The sequence below is a fragment of the Arvicola amphibius genome, chromosome 7 (assembly GCF_903992535.2).
Source record: "Arvicola amphibius chromosome 7, mArvAmp1.2, whole genome shotgun sequence".
Lineage (NCBI taxonomy): Eukaryota > Metazoa > Chordata > Mammalia > Rodentia > Cricetidae > Arvicola > Arvicola amphibius.
The window spans coordinates 99,049,289-99,070,687 of record NC_052053.1 but is presented as its reverse complement, the minus strand read 5'-3'; the positions used below and the strand labels follow the sequence as shown (position 1 = coordinate 99,070,687).

At 47.1% G+C, this 21,399-nt stretch overlaps 1 protein-coding gene across 15 annotated transcripts in view; it reads left to right on the top strand.

The window, feature by feature from the left end:
• Positions 1-18,279, top strand: part of LOC119818468 (DNA repair protein RAD51 homolog 2-like) — a 437,860-nt gene extending 419,581 nt beyond the window's left edge. For 12 of the 15 annotated variants that reach the window (XR_005286130.1, XR_005286128.1, XR_005286126.1 and 9 more), the window contains 2 exons: positions 1,316-1,394; positions 11,700-12,142. Coding sequence is in view for 5 of the 15 variants with exons in the window: in XM_042055420.1 (XP_041911354.1) it covers positions 1,316-1,394; positions 11,700-11,716 (96 nt within the window). In the remaining 10 variants the exon portion in view is untranslated. Of the gene's footprint in view, positions 1-1,315; positions 1,395-2,240; positions 2,570-11,699; positions 12,143-17,133 lie in introns of those variants that run through there. The other 3 variants (XM_038335846.1, XM_038335845.1, XR_005286124.1) reach the window with 2 other exon arrangements.
• Positions 18,280-21,399: the final 3,120 nt, after the last annotated feature.

Sequence of the window (21,399 nt, the reverse complement as noted above, 5' to 3'; positions counted from 1 at the left end):
TCCCCTGCGGCTGGGCCTGGGTAGCTAGCTCTGTCCTAGACATCTCTGACTCTCCTAAGATAGCTGACCAGTTTGAACCTGTTTTCCTCTTGCTGTGGCAGGAGTATAAAAGAACAGATGGAAATACTTGAGGCCTAGGCTGGGAACTGGCATAAGCCAAAACAAACCATGTAGCCAAACCCGCAGCCAAAATCCAGCAAGAATGCACGATGAGGCTTTCAGTTAGAGAAAATACAGTCACAGGATAAAGGGTAGAATCACGCACTCCATGAGGAATCGGGGCCAGGGCTAATAAACAGCTTACCATTCCTTTGCTTTAGCAAGTTATTTTGAGTATTTGTCATGATATGATAGTAACTATTTTAAGGTAGCTTTATTTTTGTAATAGCTAAGCTATGGATAAAATTAGAAGATCAGGTAGGTTTATCACTGAGCAGAGAGGTGACTATTAAGCCATGTCACTTAAAATAATCTTTTTCAACTGGGTGGTGGTAGTACATGCCTTTAATCCCAGCACTGGGGAGGAAGAGAAAGGCAGATCTCTGTGAGTTCAAGGTCATCTTAGTTCCAGGACTATTACACAGAGGAACTGTCTCCCAAAAAACAAACAAACAAAACTCTTATTTCTGGAAGAATTTGTTTAAGAATATAGCATTTAGTGCCCTGGTTCTCAACATTTCTAATGCTACCACCCTTTAATATTGTTCTCAGCCTTCCTAATGATGCGACCCTTTAATACAGTTCCTCATGTTGTGTGAACTCCAAACCATAAAATTATTTCACTGCTGCTTCATCGCTATAATTTTGCTACTGTTATGAATCATAATGTAAATAGCTGTAAATAGCTGTGTTTTCCAATGGTCATAGGTGACCCCTTAGTAGCCATTCAACTCCCAAAGGGGTCACAACCCACAGGTAGAGAACTACTGGTTTATTTGCATAGTGCTGAGATAAATGTCTTTCCTAGTTGACCATTTTGACATGATTAAGACTCATTTGAACATTTGGTTCTAAAACAATTTTGTGTGTGTGTGTGGTTGTTGCTTTTTTAAGACAAAAGTCTCTCCTCATAGCCCTGGCTGTCCCAGAACTTACTGTGTAGACCAGGGTGGCCTTGAACTCATAGAGATCTACTTGTCTCTGCCTCCTGAGAGCTAGGGTTAAAGGTGTGTACCGTCATGCCCAGCTCTCTAAAATATTTGTAATAATAAATCCAATGCATTGTAATCATGTGCTATCAAAGGAGAAAGGGAGCCAGCAGAGGCTCATGCTAAAATTTCTGCTAACTCTGGAAAAAAATGTGCTTTCTGTGCAGATTCTTATTGCCAAGTCCCCTCTGGCTTCCTTCACCTCCTTCGTCTACACCATCAAGGGAGAAGGCCTGATTCTCCAAGGTAAGATCCATCGGCTAAATGGTTTCTGTAGGCATGTTCTTCTCAGTGCTGCCCATAACCAGTGTCAAGCACTGCTTGAGTCCTTTTAGATACTAGTTCAGGACAATTCAAAAACCAAGGTGAATTAGCTGGTAATTTTTTTTAAAACCCTGATAAGGTCAAGGGATTTGGCAAGTTGTAACAAGAATTTGACAGGAGGAAGGAAGAACTTTAGGATTTATAACACTGTTGTTTAGTGGTAGAATGCTCACTTATTTTTTTGCATTATAATGAACAAAACAAAAGGAAAAACAAATATAAAATCCTCCAAATGAGACAACAATAACAAAAATAGGAGGGCTTAATTCATTAAGAGATCCTATAGACCAATATGAAATACAACCATAGATTCTTTATAGAGATTAGATATAGATTGCTTATGTATGTATGTGTGTGTTTTCATGTATATGGTCAGGTGCCTGTGCATATTAAAACCTGAAGTTGACAGGTATCTTCCTCAATTACTGTCTGCCTTATGTTTGAGGCCAGGGCCCTTGCTGAACATGGAATTCTCCCTCTTGGCAGTAGAGCCAGCCAGCTTGCGTTAGGAAGTCTTTCTCTACCTCCTGTGTTGGGGCTGTCAGTGGGCTGCCACAACTCACCAACTTTTCACATGGGATCTGGGGTTCTGAACTCTGGCCATCACACTTTCCCAGCAAGTGTCTGACCTGCTGAGTTGTCTCCTCAGCCCCATAATGGTCTTGTAAATAACCAAATGACCGTCTCCTTTAAAGCAGGTGTTTATCTCAGGAGAATGTCAAGAACGCTTCTGATTGGGAGAACTTGTCCCCGCCCTGTCCTTTGCAGATCCTATGATGTGAGCTGCATACGAAGTTGTCAGTGCCAGCCTGGCAAAGATCAACCCACAACCTGCGGGGCTGTGTGTGGGATTCCTTGAACCCTGCTTCCCTGTGCTGAAGTCCCAAAGACATTTCTTCTAGTCTGTACTTTAGGACATCCTGGTCCTCGACTTGAAGGGAGCTGGGTTCTGGCTCAAAGCAGAACTCTACTAGGCCACTTGAGTGGAGGTTCGATCCTAGGTGCTCGGTGCCCTGGTTAGGAGAGGCTTTTGACATTGTCAGGTCCTTCCAGAAAATAGTTACATACAAGAATAAATTTAAGACTTAGACAATGGAGCCTCTCGAGGCAAGTGTCTAACGCTGCTTTATGGGTTAAGAAGTGCTCAGGATGCACATTTGTCCCCATTTGTCCCCCACTGTCAGACCACAGACCCCACCCACAGGGACGCAGAGGTGAACATCTGCCCTGAACCAGAAAGCCCTTCCTATTGCTTTGCATGGTGGGAATGTCTGCCCTGCAAGGTTTTATGAACTAGGGTTTTTCCCCAGGTTTGTAAACCAGCTGCTTCAGGGTCCCCAAGGAGATCACTTCATTGCAGAGACCCAGCAGGGGCAGGATGTTCCTGCTTCTGGATGAGGAACAGGCTGCAGCCCTCCCTTTCTGCCCCCTCAAAAATATCTGCTCCTTAATGGACTCTGAAGCGGTGTGTTTGTTCGGTGCAGCTGAGCTCCCCAGCGGGAGACTCTCAGGTCCACAGAAATTTGGGGTAAGAACCACTGACCTTTGGCTCTTAGCCCTTGACTTATGCTATCCAAGTTCCTTGGTAAATATTTTTTTTACAATTGCAAATATTGTTTTCTGACAAAGAAGCAGAGATTTTAAGAGCAGATTAAGCAAAGCAAACAGCAGGCCCCTTTGTTACATACTCTCTAAGGGTGTATAACTAGTAAGCGATCAGAAAGCTGGGTTTGTGTTTGCCCAGGGCACAGGGTGGGTTTCGAGCGAATGCTGCATCTTTAGAGGCTGCCTGAGAAGATTAGTGCTCTAGTAAAGAGAAAGTTAAGATGAAGGTTTCAGAAAGTCTAGGGCAAATTGTAAGCCAAGAAGGCTCTTACTGAAAGCCTTGCTGCAAAGCATTTCTTAGTTTGTCTAAAGTGGATAACACCAGGAGCGTTTGCAGGGACAAGATTCCCTTGTCTGTTCATGCCTAAGATCACGATTCAGACAGAGAAGAGGAGATATTAGAGAAGAGTAGAAACTGGATAGGCACTTGGTGGGTGGAAGTCAAAAACCCACAGTAAGGCTGTCATGGACCCACCAACCTGAGTGAATCCACACTTAAAACAAACAAGAAGACAACCACATGCAGCGACACCCGTCTGTAATCACAGCGATCCGATGAAGAGATGAGAGGCAGAGGCAGGAGAATCACCCTGAAGCTGGTCTAACCTGGAGTACTTGGCATGGCGGAAATAACAAGAGAGACCTGCATCTCAAAAGCTAGGTGGAGAGAAGCTGGAAAGATGACTGGGCCGTTAAAAGTGACTGTTGCTCTTGTAGAGAACCCAGGTGTGATTCCTGGCATTCTCTGGCAGCTCCAGGGGATCCCTGGATCTCATCTGGCCTCTGTGGACACCAGGCACACATGTGGTGTACATACATGCTTGTGTTTGCAGGCAAAACACTCTTACACATAAAGCCGAATCTAAAAAGAACGAAAGGAAAACCAAGGTAGAAGAAGAGACCATGTCTCAAAAGCTGTCCTCTGACCTCCACATGCATGCTATGTCATGTATTTGCATGGGTGTGTGCATGCACACGCAATAATAATCATCAATATTCGTAACAAAGCAGAGAATAACTACAGAGGGAGCTGGAAACGAGCAAAGAAAGTGTGTTACTGAAGGGGACAGACCTCAAGCCATGTGTCCAGGAAAGAGAAAAATTCAAGAAAATGTCACTACGCAAGGTCCCCAACCAATAAAAGCATGCCCAGAGGAGGGGCTTCAACCCCACAGGCTGATTTCTATGCTATTATCTTGGTTCTGCTCCCCCAAAAGCACTTCCCTATCTAGGGTACCCTGCCTCCCCTGTCAGCAATGCCTCTGAACACAGCCTCACAAGGTTCTGCTTTCCTGCATGTGCTCCTGGGTCTTCTGGGGTTGGGGGGGGGCGGGGGTGACTGGAGCTGTTCCCCCCAGAACATCAGGAGCTTGGTTTTTCAGTTCCAACTCTGCTGTGAGTTTGAGAGAAGTCTCTGGAGCCCTAGCTTTAAGAACTGAACAGTAACCTGTTAGCTGGCTGTAGAGAAACTGATAGGGTAGGAGCAACAGGGAGGAGGAAAAGGAAGGTGGGGAGAGGGGAGGAAGGGGAACGTCAGGTCATATCACATGCATTGGATCCTTCCATGATATTTAGTCATTGGGTGTGCATATATGTACATTGTGTGTGTAGATCACAGTAGCCCATGGCAATCTCTAAGACCCTCCAGACTTCCACTTCCCTGCTTCTCCTGGGAGGCCACATACTAACCCCTTACCTCTCCTCTCTGTACAGTCGTTCCCTTGAGACCACCACTGGCTGAAACACACAAGCTTCCTTTCCCTTCCCCCCATTCTTAGCAGATGAGCCTGCAGAAAGACCTGCATGTCCCCCAGGTTTGAAGCAGAGAGGCCTTGCTCCCTGGGTCACAAACCCAGAGAGGTACCAGCAGTTAGGCCACAAAACTTTCCTGATGGGAAGGGCGGCTCTGACAGCCACAGTGAGCTTGGAGCTCCTGGTAGGACCTGCTGCTCGTGCCTGCAGGACACCCAGAAAGGAGATTAGCTGGGAGGCTGGGGCAGGTCCTGGGCTACCACTAAGAGAAGCAGGTGTCGTGGCAGCTTGACTTCAGTCTGGGAGAGAGCAAACGGGGCTGGGCTGGAGCGGTGGGAAAGTGCCCTTAGCTCAGGCCGGCTGCTCTGGGGGTGGGGCTGTCAGTGACCGTGGGAATGGTCCCTCGGTGCCTTTTATCTTCTGCAAACCCCAAGATTCCTAATACCTGGAGCTCTCTGAGTGCACAGCAGAGGGAGAGAATGAAAGGTGAGGGCAGAATGGGATTGAGCAGCTCCACAGGCCCTTCCCCTCGCTGGTTCTCAAGGATTAGGATGCCGAGAGCGGGCTACTGGGGGCCTGACACTGGCCCCTCCCCTTTGTCTGCCGGGCTGGGAGGGACAATGAGAGGTCAGGCTGGAAAGACCAAGGGGCTGGGTAGAGATTTCTCAAGCTGCTTTTGAAACACTTGAAGGAGCCAGTCCATGCTATTGTTGTAGTAAAATAGAAAGCGGAACTATTCTCCTTGAAAAAAAAAATGGAAAGAAAAGAAAAAGTAAAAGAAAGAAACGCACCCTCCCAGGCATCTTCAGGAGGCTGCTGGACTGAAGCCATTAACATGGTAATACCATCCTGTTTGCATCTTCTTTGTCTGCCCAACATTTGTCTGGGATTCTGCCCCTGCGCCTGGGCCCTAGACCCTCGAAATACTTAGGCCCCAAAGGAGAGGGAGCAAACCGCGTGGCCGCCGGCTTCCAAGTGGCCTGGCCTCTAGCAGGAGGCCAGGTGGAGTGAGGGGGAGAGCTCAGCCCTCTTTGAACGACTGGAATGAGAACGGTGGGCAAGGGAGCAAACTGTAAATCTAATTTTCCTTTCCCTGCTGCGAAGCCTTGGTACTCAGCAAGTGGAAAAGCTTGCAAAGGGCCGAATGAGGAAGAGAGGTGCCAGGACTGATGGCCAGGGAAAGGCAGCTGACTTTGGGGGTGGGTTTCATGGGGTGGCCCCCACCCAGAGCACTTGGCTGCGAAAGGAAAGGGAGAATTTACAGGGAACTCCACCCTCCCCCAAGTCTCTCTGCTCATGCCTGTTGTCTCAGTGAGCTCCAAATGTGCCACCAAGAAGAGAGCAAGGTGGGAAGTGGCCTGGGGTGCGTCGCTGATGCTGGGGGCCGAGTGGGGGGGGGGCGGGGCAGGAGAAGCCATCTGGCCCTCCTGGAACCAGCCCTGTTTTCTTGGGGCCTATGACTGGGTGAAGGAGCTTCCAAGGAGGAAGCTGGCCCAAGAAGTGGAGAGGATGGATGGCAAGACCTGCTGTTTCTGCTTTGCCTTGCATTCTCCTTTGCTCAGGAATCCAGGAAGTGGTTTGGAAACAGCAAACTGGGCTGTTTGAAGCAGGACAGAAGACAGCTTCATTGCCCAGGAAGACAGAAACATGTGTGCCTCCATTGTTTTCACAGCACCAGGCTCTAGCGTGAGATGTTGGCTCTGGGCTCTGGGCTCTGGGCTGTCCTGTACTAGTTTAGGTTTGAAGGAGCTGAAGTCTGCTGGGGAGCTTGAGAGGAGACTGAGCTAGCCCAACATGGGTCCTGAGAAGGTGCTAGACCCAAAACTAGCTTCAGCCCTTCACTCCCCAAGCTCGGATGAACTAGAAAATAAAGAAGCTGTTTCTTTGGAGAGCTGGACAGCTGTGTGCCTCTGCTTTTAACATCAAAAACTCCTTGTTTGAGCACCTCTGGGAGCTCCTGGGGAAAAACATTAATCTGCTCTGTGTCTGTCACAAACTTGGGTTACATCCTCCGACCCCATCTTCTTAGTCCTAAGCCATTTGAGAGATAATATTGAAGAATTCCCCCCCCCCCCCATACTGTCATGTGGGCTTCATTTCCTTCATTTGGAATCTGTAGTCCAACCTCCTTCCCTCCCTCCCTCCTTCCCTCCCCCTCCCTCCCTTCCTCTCCCTCTCCCTCTCCATCTCCCTCCCTCCCTCCCTCCCTCCCTCCCTCCCTCCCTCCCTCCCTCTCTCTCTCTCTCTCTCTCTCTCTCTCTCTCTCTCTCTCTCTCTCTCTCTCTCTCTCTCTCCTGGACTCAAAGTGACCCAGAAAGAAGTGTCTGCATGGTAAATCCATCCCACATACCTGGCACAGCCCAGCGTTGATGTGGGACACTGGGCCAAGAGTCCTGAGGTTCAGAGGAGCCTGTCACCATGTCCCTGCCCACCCCCATCCATGCTGGTGCAGCCTCCAAAGGCTCCCCCAGGCCTCTTGGTGGCAGAGTCCCATCTGCTCTGCACTCTTCTCTTTGGATGTTTATAATGCATCTCCTTCCATGCTGCCTTTCACCACGCACCTTCCTTCCGCCTGTGCCGGTGTTTTCCTCTGACCATTAGCTTCAAGGAGCTTTCTCTTTGTCAGTGCAGAACCCAGTGCCCTGCACACCGTAGGCAAGCGCTCTGTTACTGACCTCAGCCTGAGAACATTTTAATACAGAAGTCATAAAACATGAATTTTACATATGTAGTACCTAGAATTAGGTTTTAAAATTCCCATTGGTTTCAATTTTCTTTTTTTTTTTTTTTCAGTTATGGGAGTAGAACTTGACGAAGCTCAGGTCTCTAAGACTAGTCCCAAAGCAACTCCTCCAACATGTCACCACTGTTTACAGGATCAAAGCTCTCTCTCCACAGTGCCACACCTCCTCCCTAGCCATTCTTGACCGCTTTTCTGTCTAGATGTGAATCCACATGGGATGATTTCTGCCAGGGTATATTCTAGAAGTTTCGTAAGTGCTTGATCGTATACATTTCACAACTTTCCTTCTGTTATCTATCTTGTCTCTGTGATAAATCTACATACATAGCTCTTGTTCTTTCACTTCAGGGAACCATCCGCTGAAGCATCCCGACTCTCCTCTTTATGGACCTTTCTATAAAGGTTTATTTATTTTCATTTCATGTGCATATGTATCTGTGTACCAAATGCATGCCTGGTGCCCGAGGTGGCCAGAAAAGCAGCAGATCCCTTGGAACTGGAGTTTCATCTGGTTGTGAGTGACCAGACGGGTGCTATAGGAATCAAACCTGGGTCCTCGGCAAAAGCCGTAAGCACTTTTAATCGCTGAACCATTTCCTCAGCCACCGCACCACTTATTTTGAAATTTTGATTATTTAGCGCAAAGACTCTCTTTCCAGACCTCTTGATAGGCAGGTATGAGGCTTCTCTGGGAATGCACGAGAAGTGTGATGGCTTCCAGAGGCCCCACGCGCTGTTTCACCTCTGCTTCCTCTCTGAAGAGGCTTCCCAGTTTACACTCCCTCTGAAGGTAGTGAACCGGTTTCTGTGCAGCTGTACATCCGGGGGGGTCGGGGGGACGGTCCTACTGATTTTCCCAGACTCGTCCTGTGCCTCTGTCAACTCTGCCTTTAGAGTGCGAGCTTTTGTGTCCTCTAGCGAGATCCACACAGCGAGTGTATGTCTCTGGCATAGACTTAGTAAGGTTACTGATGACAGTCACTCCTTGCCTCTAAAGTTAGCTGAGAAACTTGTAGTCTCAGCCACCACTTCATCTTCAGGGAAGGAAACGGTCGTGTTCATTGCCCTCAGAGTGGGTCTGGAGCCCTTTTAAAGCACGTAGCCTGGGTCTGAGGTTTAAGGAACTCATTCATACTTTTTGGACCCTCTCCCTTGCCACGGCAAGCCCTGCAGTCGCTTATTCTTCAAAAAGGGCCTCTCTTGACATACTACAGGCCAGTCCCGAATCTTGAATCTTGATAGTCTTGATATTCTATGCTAAAAGTTGCATCAGTCATACTGATATAATGATGTCTTGAGAAATTCCCTGAGGGTAGTTGGGTTGTTTCTTTGCTGGGTATAACTCCTAGGTAAACAGCGTCGCCGCACAGTGCTGAGAACTCCTGCTTTTCCACACAGCACCGCAGGGGTGGGGGTGGGAGGGATGAAGGGAAGGATGGGCTCAGAGCTGGCCTGTTTGTCCAGGGACCCAGCCTATTGACTTACTTCTCCATCACACCTCAGATATCAGCATTGTTGTCTTAGCCCAGAATGGCTCAGTATCATGTCCTCCATCCAGGCAGCAGGATTTGGGTTTGATGGAGAATAATGGTGAGAGGGAACGCGTTCCCCTTCCTTTAAGGGTAATTACCCAGAAGCTGCACACTTTATTTCTGCGTGTATGATGCTGGCAAGCTGTAGGTGAAATACGCAACAAGAAAATGTTATTCATCTGAGTGGTCATGTACCACTCAGTAACGAGGGGTCTCTCCTACCAGTACAGAAAGGTATTTCAAGGACACAACCCTTCAGAGGTCAGTTACAGAGATTACAGATGCAATAGTACAGATCCTAGGGCTGTTACAGCCTTGAAATACGGCATAAATTTTGAATGTATTAAAAATTCTTGGTCTCTTTCTCTTTGGTTCCAGAGGCTGTAGCAGAAGAATAAGACACACAACAGCAGTCAGTTACTCTATCGAGAATAAGATCAAAAATCCTGTCCCAACCTACCCCAGTCCAGAACAGAACCTCTTTTAAGTAGGAACTTCAGTATGTGTTCTACTAGCATGTGGGGTATGGACTTGGGTCCAAAGTCACAGATTAAACACATTTTCCCCCCAAAATTTGTTTTCTTGTCTATGCTTTTGTTTTCTGAAACACTGAATAAAATGCCAGATGAAATAAGGCTAGAGAAGAAAATCGTTTATTCTAAGACCTGAATTACCATTAGGCTGTCTCCTCCTAAAGAACCTGGAAGTCATTGGCAGAGTTAATAATTTGCATTTGTTAGAATGTCCAAAAGATGTTAAATCAATTCAGGTGGTCGATCTTCTTTGAAAATTGCTTCCAAAAGTCCTTGGTGTTCTTTCTAGAACATGATTTAAGCTTCATGATGGCTAGTTCAGTTCAGAACACACTAGTTGAACATCTCTTGTTTACCAAGCTGGGTGCTCTGTATTCAGAGGACATAAGGGGGGAGGGGGTCCCTTTTAGCTCAAAAGGAGATATAGCTAGATAAGCTTAATCAAGAACAAACTGACACCTGTTCCAGAGGGATAAAGAAATAGATTCACTCCAGCTTGGGATGACTGGGCAAGGTGCCTGAGAACCTGGGGACTTGCACTGGATTCAGCTAGTTACTGACAAAAACCGCATCCCATTGTCTCTTGACAGAGGCCCATTTCTTTTGCTGTTTGAGGATAGATTTGGGGGAACTGGGGGATGCTGATTAGTTCTGTCACCACGCTGGTTAGTGACAAACGTTGAATCGTGCTGACTAATGTGTTCTAAATGGATTGACTCAACAATAAAGGGAACACTGGGAGTCAAGAGTTCAGGTCGTGAATCTCACCCACGTGATGAAATGCAAATCCCTTCGCATCTTCCTCCTCTTTCTTTTTTTTTTTTTCTACCTTTCTTTCAGCTTTGTTTTTATTTTGTTTTCTTTGTGTTTTCTGTTTGGTTTTTTGTTTGATTGCTTTTTGGCTTTGGTCAGTTAAGATGTGTTCATCTTGAGCATCTGGTAAGCTACCTTGACTGGTAAGTGCTTTACAGATCTTAGGGGCGACAGGAGTGCTGAGCAACTACCAGCAAGACTTACTCCACCTTACTTAGTTTTTTTCTCATACACCATACCGAATCAGACCGTCCATCACACGGACGCTGCTCCCTAGCCGTGCGAACCTTGCCGTTCCTCACATATGCCGTGAGACCCAACAAAGGGTGAACTGCGTTCACCAAGCCTGACAAATAGAGGAGCTTTTGAAAAATCTTCCATCTACCTACTGGGGCTTCTGTGCCTCTGGACAACAAATGTCACCACAAAACTAAGCGCTTGCAGTGCACACATAGCTCTTTCTCTCTTTTGACATCTCCCCCTCGAGATGGCTTGAGAACCTGGCCTTCCATGTCCAGATGTTTACTGAATTCTGAAGGCCCCCCAAAGGGCCCAAATTCTTTTGTTGCTCTTCAAATCATTTCCCACAGAGACTGACCAATGTCCTGAAGAGCTCAATAGAGAGGATAAATGAAGGCAGATGAAGACATGACCCCCCGAGGCTTGCCCGCAGCCACTCTAACAAAGGGCCTGAGGCACAACCTTGTAAGGAGTGTTTTGGTCAGCAGCGTCTCTATGAGAGGCCAAGTCTCCCCCACAGGGCTGTTTTCAATGACTATCATCATTGTGGAAGTCCTGGGCATTTGTTAAGGGTTGTGGTTTGCTAGGTGTAGCATAAAACATCTGGGCCTTTGTGAGGGTTTCCTGAGGCTACAGATGGCAGCTGGCTTTCTCAGAGAAAACTTGGGGGTAACAGAAAGCCAAAGAGGGGCTCCTGTGTCTTTGGATGGTCCTTCCCACCCAGTACAGACTTCCCCTTTTGTATGTGACTCTTGGGAGTCAAGCCAGAGTTGCTGGACCTTAACCCTGGCTGGGCTGTCTCTGGGTATCTCTGGAACATGCCAGAGTTGGCTCTGGGGGAGGGGGATGTTGCTGAAGGAAATGCTTTATTTAGATTACTAATGGGAAGCTAGTACATTTCATGAAATTTTCTTTTTATTTTTCCTTTTCTCTCTCTCTCTCTCTCTCTCTCTCTCTCTCTCTCTCTCTCTCTCTCTCTCTCTCTCTCTCTCTTTCTCTTTCCTTTTAGGCCAAGAGAGGCCGTAGGGATACTGTGACCTTTGTCTAGAGCTGATGGGGGTGTGAAATGAAACCAGACCAAGACGGGTGCTGCCTGCAAAAAGGAAACGGAAGCCAACATAATGAGGATTAATTGGTTGATTGCCATCGAGATGGCAACTGTGATTTCAGACCCGGAAGGGAAGGTGAAGATGAAGAAGGCTTTGTCCGGTCTCTAGATGTGGGGGGCTCGGGGCTGTACCACGGTGGGGTATCAGCAGCCATAATAATAATTTACACTTACATAACACCTTTCACCCATGCACCTCAAAGCGGTTTAACCACATTAATTAATTAAACCCCACAATCCCCCTGGGGAGAGGAGGAGGAGGACTAACAAGATTTGTAATTACAGAAGGGAACATTTCCGAATAAAGTATTGTCCAGCAAATAAAAAGAATAGGTGCAAAAGAATTGGGGTCTCCAAAGAGTAACTGATTCACAACTGAAAGCGTGGAACCATGGGGGACACTGGAGGCGGGCATGGAGGTGGGGGTCTGCTCTTGTGTCAGAGGGAGGTCGATGGCCTCAGAACTCACTGACATGCTCGGATCCAGCTCCGAAGCAAAGCATGCATGGTATTAGTGTTGTTTGGAAGGTCATTAGTGGCGTAACTATTGTAAGTATAAATTCACGTTCCACTGGTATATTGTGTGTAGCCTTGCAGAACAAAGAGTGAGATTCTTGCAGAATTTAATAAAGGATGAAGTGATTTCTTTAGAGTTGAAGCCCAGAGCTGGACCACTCAATTAGCAAATAAATCAACTGGTGACCCATGGGATAATTCAGTTCTTTCCCTTGGATGCCCACCCCACCAGTTCCCACTGCCCTGAGGCTCCTAGGCAAAGTCTCAGATTGAGCTGGTTCAGTGCAAACATTTGGGGGCTTAGGCACCCTCAAATTCAAGTGTTGAATCTTTCCAGGGCTGGCAAAGTGGCTCAGTGGGTAAGGATATTTGCCGCTGAGTCTGACAGCCTGAGTTTGAACCCAGAACCCACATGTCAGAAGGACCAGCTCCCCTAAGTTGTCCTCTGGCCTCTACACATACACATTGCACACACAAAAAGAACAAGAGAGAGAGGAAGAGGAAGGAAAAGGAATAAATATGAAGCTATTTTATTTTTATTGAGACAGGGTCTCACTGTGCAGCCCTGGCTGGCCTGTGACTCACTATAAAGACCAGGCTGGCCTTGACCTCTACCTCCAGATTACTGGGATTAAAAACATACACCACCATACCCAACTATAAAATTATTGTGAACAACAATCTTTCCAGCCTCTGGCAACCTACCATCAAAGTTATTGGTGGTCTCAGACTGTGGAACCACTGCCTGCTCCCCCTTCGGAGATTTTCAAAGTCATAGGAGGTAGAATAAGCATCATTTCTCATTCCTTGCCTCCTATAGGTACCCGAGAGAGTGCTATGCAAAATGTGAGGTGAGGGTGATGAGAGACTGACTCTGCTAACAGCTTAGTAATTATTGAGTACATAACAATATAAAACAATAGAACATTTGCTCCCCTCAGTAAATGAATCACAAGGAAACTCATTCTAATAACTATACCACAGAACGGAATGAAGTCACATGACAGATAACAGTGAAGCCCTGTGCTGCAGGGAAAGCACAAGGAATCTTGCTGGGCTGGAAGGAGCCAGCAGGCATGCCAGGCATGATGGAACCAAAGGATTTGTGTAGGTCTGGAAGAGACTGCCAGGGCCACTACTCCAGTCTGAAGCCATGTGCTTCCTCCCAGTGAGGGGCGTTTCAAGAACTTGTGGTTTTTCCATAGAATGCTTTGTGCAAACCAAGCTGATTGAATGTAAATTTCTCATGCATTCTTATGACACAAACTGGCCAGCTTAAGACAAGAAAGGAATATTTGAGAAGATGTTGATGAGTATACACTAGCCCCATATATAAGGAAACAGCAGAAGGAAGATTGATGTCTTCCCCTCTCTCTTCCTTTCCCCTGAACAGGCCATAAAACCTAGCTAGCTTTCCCCTGAAGTAGGTGGTAGAGACATCCTCCAAGAGGTGCCCTCCCTGGGCCCTGAGGAAAGGAATGTTCTTATCTCTCCAAGGCGTGGGGTTGAAGAGACTGTGAGCCAGCAGGCCAGCTGGATCTGCTCCTAGCTTACTGCCATTAGATCATACCTCCAATCAGACTTCTGCCCACTCTCTTTAAAAAGAAAAACAAAATCCACTTGTTTTCCTGTTTCTTTGGGTCGCCATTTCTAAGGAGTCTGTGTCATATATAACATATTAGATAGATGTGTTTGCTTTTCTCTCATTAACCTGCCTTTTCCCGTAGAGGTCTTGCCATGGGGAAAGAAAACGTACCAATGTTTTCTGCCTACAATGTTTGGTGCCCAGCATAGGGAGACTGAGACACTCTACTCGTAAGATTCTTGGACAGCTGACAAAAAACCAGTTGCATAAGAGTCTTATCAGAGCCGGCTCTCCCAGATCTGTCTGCCAGGCCTGCTTGAGAAGGAGGTGGATATTTCTTCTCATGCTTCCCCAAATTGGTATTAGCAGGACAACATCTGTTTGGACTGACTGGCTGGCCCAAGCTAGCTGGAAGCTACCTCCTCACGCTGACGCTTTTCTTCCCAGTGACACCTCTCTTCCCCTCTCCTTATGGCCTTTTCATGTCCCCAGTACTTGGCTTCACTTCCACTTATCAGGGGTCACAGGGAAACCAGTTTTGCATATGCTGGCAGGGCAGCCATCTTCAGGCTGCAGAGCCCCAAAAATATGGCTGCATGAACCTGCCCCTAATGATGGGCGCTCTCAGGAGGTTCTCTCTGTCTTCTCTTCTTCCTTCCTTTCTTTTGCCCTTCTTTGGGGGTGGTCTTGGGTCTGGCAAGAGCAGCATCTTTTTTGTCTCTTTTGAGGACACATTTACTCCAGTGTTTACAGACAGACAGATACACACAGACAGACAGACAGACAGACACACACACACACACACACACACACATCACTTAATAGATACCTTTGGTTTGAAAGAAGAAAAAAAGTAAGTACATATATAAACCATTCACATGTCTAGCTTGCTTTTTTTAATAGGAGTGTCAGCTTCGGACCTTGTAATAGGTGAAGAAAAGATAATGTTTTCTCCACTTTTGGAAAAATGTTTATTCTCTGTTGCTCTTACTTGGGTCTCTCTCCACTTTGACTAAACTAAAACAGAAAAGTGAAGCACTCCATGCATTCAAATGGATCACTCAAAAGTACCTGAGAGCCGGGCGGTGGTGGCGCACGCCTTTAATCCCAGCACTCGGGAGGCAGAGGCAGGCGGATCTCTGAGAGTTTGAGACCAGCCTGGTCTACAAGAGCTAGTTCCAGGACAGGCTCCAAAGCCACAGAGAAACCCTGTCTCGAAAAACCAAAAAAAAAAAAAAAAAAAAAAAGTACCTGAGAAGGTTTTACAAAAGAAGGACATCCCCTGACCACAATGTGAACAACTGGCTAAGTGGCTTCACACCCTGGAGACTCCTATTGGCTTCTTCTGTTTATTTGTTTATTGATTGATTGATTTTTGGTTTTGTACCCAGAAGGCTCTGAGAACTCTATACCCAGGGCTTGGCAAATCCACACAACCCTTTCTTCTGCCACATGCTGTTGGGACAGGCCTGGACACTGTGACAACTCACACCGAGCACTGCATGGTGTGTGACACACTGCACACACTTAGTTGTAGTGATCGTTTCTGGTGAGGTTGGTTATCATAGTGTTCTTTCTGTACTAATGGGAGCAGGGATCAATCTCTTGATGGAAAAGATGGGTGGGGATTTAACCCAAGCCATTTGCCCATGTAATATCTTTGTTTGCAGCTATGACCGCCTCTTATTCCTGCCTAGTTCACTAGCGTACTCAGCAAACCCTATACCACTTTAGAAACCAATGGTTGTTATTCACATAATTACAGAAGAAACACTGCTAACTGGATCTGTTGCTCTGAGTAGTGGCTGCACAAGCCTGGGCCTGGGGCTGAGGAAGATAATGGAAGTGTCAGCCCATCACTGTGCAAATACTGGGAGACACACTCAGGAAAGATGCGCGGGAGAGAAGCTGCCAGGCTGCTGCTACCCAGGATGTGCTAGCAGGATATCTCGTATTAGTATTACTTCTACGGATGATGCCATATATATACTTTTATGTATATATACCTCTCTATGGATAGGGGTACTTTTATCTGTCCTGTTGAGGCACTTCAGTCCCGGGGAATATTCAGAAGATCTAGATTGTCCCAGAGACACGGCACACTATATTCGCTGTCTTTTAAACTCTCTGCTATGAACAAAGCAAAGCTGCTTAGACAGGATTGCAAAAGCCTGTCTGTCAAAACCTCAGCTTGCTCAAAGATAGTTCTAGAAACAGAGAATAAGGATGGGAAAGAAACAAAGACAAAGTAGCTGATTATGAGGAATGCTCTTGGGTGTTAGCACCACCCGGGAGAGTCAATAAAGATTGGTTTCAGTCTCACGGACATCGCTTTGGTTCAGAGCTTTGGAAGGACCACCCTTACTCCTCTGAAGTTCACACTTCAACAGTGGAGGTCTCTTTTTAGATAGAAGGATCCATCATAATTCTCAGCTGAATAAGCCAAGACAGAAAGAAAACAATGCCTGCATCCCTGAATTCTGCTGAAAGCAGATCAGATGAACCATACTTCCCAGCACCCCATACAGTCCTGGAAAGAAAGAAAGTCAACAAATGACCAAGTATAAATCATTAGAGATTTGATTTTGCTGCCCAAACACCAGTGACTTAAAGTCTGAGTGAGCCTGAGAGACTCTGGACATGCTCCCATGCATGAGATGACTCCCTGTGGCACGTCAGTGGCGGCGTCCCTGTCCACATTGCCACTTTGGTGGGGGATGGGGATTTAAAAAGTGACCAAGAGGCCTTGAAGATAGCTTAGTGACCAAGAGCTCTTGCTGGTCTCCCAAAGGGATGCAAGGTCAGACCCCTGGACCCTTAGCAGCAGCTCCTACACACCTGTAACAACCTGTACACTCCAGAGAATCCTCCAAGCTCTCTAGCCTCCAAGGGTGTGTGTGTGTGTGTGCACTGGCAATTAAGTTCTACCCCCAAGAATGACTCACCCCACTTCTTCCAGACCTCACACTCACGCAGCCTCACCAGAAGAGAGCAGGAGAGACAAACTCCCCTGAAGAGAACGCCATGCTAGTGACCCCACCAAACATCTGCCTCACTGTACTGGCATGGGTCTCCTCCCAAAGTCACTCCTTATGTGTATCCTCTCCTTAGCTTGCTTGGCATACATCAACTATCTCAGTGGAGCCGTGCTGAGGGAGGGAGACCTCTTTGAAAAGAGAGACAGAACCAAAGAGGACCGATGAACTCATAGTCCTTTTCTCTCCATGCTTTTAGCTACCAATAACTCTGGGAAAGAAGGGCAAGTTAGAAGGAGTTGTGTCCTGCTCTGCCCAATGCTCTGAAGATAAAACAGCTGACTCGGAACTGCCTGGGACCATCTGACTTTGTGTGAAAAGGTTTTGGAAATGTGCCTCCATTCCTCCCTTCTTATTAGACATGATTCAGATCCCCTCTAAGCCCTGTGATTTCCAGAAATCAGCTGGGGGTTGGTGGTAAAAACTTTCCCTCATTATTCTCAATAATGAATCCCTGCTCTGAGCGGATTCTGTCCATGTGTTTCCAGTCAAGTGCCGATGGCAGCCTTGCCGGGGGACATTTCCGAGAGGCTGCGGACATAATAGATGAGGCCTTGTATTGACAAGAGCTGTCCTTCGTTTTCCATCCCGTTCAGCCTTTCAGAGCCCTGAAATCAGAGCTGAGAAATGATGAGCCCACAAGGCTGCCACACCCCTTTGCTTCCTCTGGGTAAAGACATGGTTTCAGGGTCCGTCCGTCCCCCCCCCCCCCCACACACACACACACCAGAGTCACAGATCTGGAGCCTAGTAACTTAAGAAAGACTTCTTAGGACCAAACCTGTTTTTATAGATGCCAAGACTTCCTTTCTTTAGGACCTGCGCACAGCCTTAGCTTGCTCTCACATCCCAAGAGCAAGGGGAGAAATTAGGCCACCCCGCTTCCTAGAGAAAGCCTCATTTCAAGCATACAAACAACTTCCAAGTAAACTATGGGCTTGACTGTGTTAAGACAGCCAGCCTATGCATTCTTCCCTACCTACAGAGAAGACAAACACCTGTTGAGATAAGGTGGGCCCTTTTCATTTGGAAAACAAGCATACATCCCTGCAGGTAAAAAGTGACGTGTTGTTAAGGGTGTGAGTGGCGCCTCTGGGAGCATCCTGAGAACTCACTGTCCGGAGTGAGTGTCCTGAGGTCTGTAGTTCTGTACTTGAGCCTTTCAGCTGAGTCCCTCCCCTCCAACGGCCCCCTTCCCAACCCCGCTTGGTTAGCATTCCGCTCAGAGGTTAAGAGCATTGCCTGCTCTTCCAAAGGTCCTGAGTTCAATCCCCAGCAACCACATGGTGGCTCACAACCATCTGTAATGGGGTCTGGTGCCCTCTTCTGGCCTGCAGGCATACACACAGACAGAATATTGTATACATACTAAATAAATAAATATTTTTTTTAAAAAAAAAAGAACTTGACGGCTCAGGCTCCTCTTCCTGCGTCTCAGCACCTCTGGCCACTAGCAAGCCTCAGCGGTGGTGTGGGCTGGAGAATTGAAAACATGACTGCCAAGGAAGCAGCTGTGAGCAAGGCTGCTCCCATCAGAGGGGTTGAGAAAGGCCAAGGCAGCCATGAACTCTAGTATCCTTTAACAGGATTCTGCAGGGCTACTCCGTCTCTCACTTCTTCCTCCCCATCCTGTCCCTTATACCCTGTCACAGCCAAAAAAATTATCCTTTCTCAATCTCCCAACCCCAGATGTCCATGTTAACATGGGCCCTGTTAATATAAGTTATGTTATGTAAGAATACAAAGAAATAGCTGGCAGTGATGGCACACACCTTGAATCCCAGCACTCGGTGGCGGGGGTGGGGAGGGCAAAGGCAAGCAGATCTCTGTGAGTTTGAAGCCAGCCTGGTCTACAGAGTGAGTTCTAGGACAGCCAAGGCTACACTATGAAACCCTGTTTCAAAAAATAAAAACAACAACAACAAAAAAGAATACAAGTAAATAGAGATGAAAATAAAGCCCTTTCTACTAAAGAAAACCCTGTTTCCCTCCTGAGGCCCAGTACCTTTCCCCTCCCAATCCGTAGAGTGATTTCCAGGTTCTCCAAAATCACAAGCCAAAAAGAAGTGTCCACTTGGGAACTCTGGCCGAGTAACTGGGGAATATCCTCGTCTCCCTCCATTCAGCTCCCAAATACCTGGTGCCAGGTAACTAAAAACACCCAAGCCATTTGCTTTCAGACTGAAGTCTGGAACGCAACCGAAGGACTCGTTTCAGATTAAATGTTTGCCAAGTGTATCTTCCCAAAACACCCGAAACTCTGAAGTTACTCACACATCTTCATGATTTTGGAAGACTAGTCGTGTGTGTACGCTGCCCTCTTTTCAGCTGCTCTCAGTTGTTCTCTGTGAGTTCAGACACCAAGGAATACGGGGAAAGCTGAATTGCAGACCCTCGGTTTTCCCATTTAGTCACTGGACAGGTCTATCTTTAGTGCCTCATCAGACCACTGAAGTCCTCTGCAGCCTGCCTTCAAATTCTAATCTTTCCATATACGTCGGCGTGGCTATGGAGTTAGGAAGTAGAAGTCAGCCTCCCCAAGCCCTGCCCGGAGCCCTGAGTATGTCAACGCGGATCATCAGTCTACCTCTTCATGTGACTGACACTTTGATCTCCCCACTAAAACGGCAGCGTTCTCCTCTCGGAGTCTGATGCCAGCAAAGGTTTAGCTATGGCCCTAAACCTGCTGCTCTAGGATTGTAGAGCCGGTCCTTCTGGACCCCTTCCAGGTCCCTGCTCATTCCATTTAGAGTCTGAGGTTGATGTCTATTGCCATTGGCTGTCCTCTGGGACCCGAGAACCCATCTGGGCTTTGTCCAGCCTCTCATGCCAGCACCGCCATCCAAACTCCACAGTCATTTCCAATCTAACAGCTGGGAGGTTGACGCAGAGACAAAGCAGAAGCCAGCTTGGCTTTCTCCCAGTCCTCTGGGCCCCTCCGGGGTTAATCAGCAACCACCTATCTTTTTTATCACTAGCAGAAGCCTAAGTACAGCACCTGGGAAGACCCACAGGAAGGCCGAAGACGACATGAATGGCGCAATTACTGATCATCACTGGTTAAGCCAGCCTCTAAATCGCTGGATTAAAACCGAGCTGCTCAGCCCAGTCAACCAGCTCAGTAGACTTGTAGCTCTGAGAATTCCTTCCATATTTGGGGTTTGTATCTTCCATATTCCATAGACTTCCTATGCTGTGAGCTTTAAGCCACATCACCCAACTGGCACACAGGGTTTAGGGAGGGGGCAGAGTAACACAGCTTCACAGAGTTAAACAAAAATGCAACCTAAAAGAATGCAACACACCTCTGCATCATTAAACAAATGTTCCACAGCATAAACAAACGCAACACATCTTAAACTAATATTCCACAACAGATCTGAATGTTAGATAAAATATCTCTGAAGTCTTAAGTAAATCTTGATAGTGTAGGCCGGGTATGGTGGTGCATGTCTTTAATCCCAGCACCCTAGAGGCAGAGGTAGGCGGATCTCTGTGGGTTCGGGGCCAGCTTGGTCTACATAGGCAGTTCCAGGACAGCCAGGATGCCACAGAAAAATCCTGTCTCGAAAAACAAAACAAACAAGCAAAAAAACAAAACAAAAAACAAAAAAACCAAGCAAACCAACAAAATGGAATGATGAAGACGAATAGATCTGTTCTCTGGCTGAACACACCCTGGAGGCAGCCAGTTTCCCTCTCTTGGAAACTAATGTCTTACATGATCATGTGAGGATGGATCTATGTGCCTATTCAGGCCCTGGGAGGACTTCCTGGGTTCATGGTCTAGTCCACCACTTACTGCTTTTGTAAGGGTATGATTAATAGATACATGCTGGTACCTAGAACAGAGTCTCTGCCTAGTAAGAAAGTCAGAACTGAGCGTTAGTACAGCTAGCTAGTACTAACTGGTTAGTACCTCTCGATGGCCTCATCTGTAATGTGAGAACATGTCAGAAGACTGTGGTGAGGGCCAAGAAGAGTGTTTGAGAAACAATGCTCTCCAGCCATAGCTTCTCTTTGGAGTATTGGGGATGGGACCCCAGGTCCCACACAGTCTGAGAAAATGTTTTACCACTGACGCATGCACCCACTCCCACCTTCACCCCCCACTAGACCCTACTGTTGTTCCTGTGATCAGCCTTCTCCAGTGAGGGCCTGGGAAGCCCTAGGAAGACAAGGGTTGGCTTGAACTGAGACTTTGCCTAGTCCTGGACTCTTGGGATGTCTTCTTACAAGTTGGCGGGGCCTCGCACGGTAGCACATGCCTTTAATCTCCAGATTTGGGAGGCAGACACAGATAGACCTCTGTGAGTTCGAGGCTAGCTTGGTCTACTTAGAGGTCGTTCCAGAACAGCGAGAGCTACTTAGAGAGACCCCCCACGCCACCCGCAAAGTTGGTGAGTTTTTCTTTTCTTGCTTTAATTTACTGCAAAACATTTCAAGGGAAAGTCAGGTAACAAAC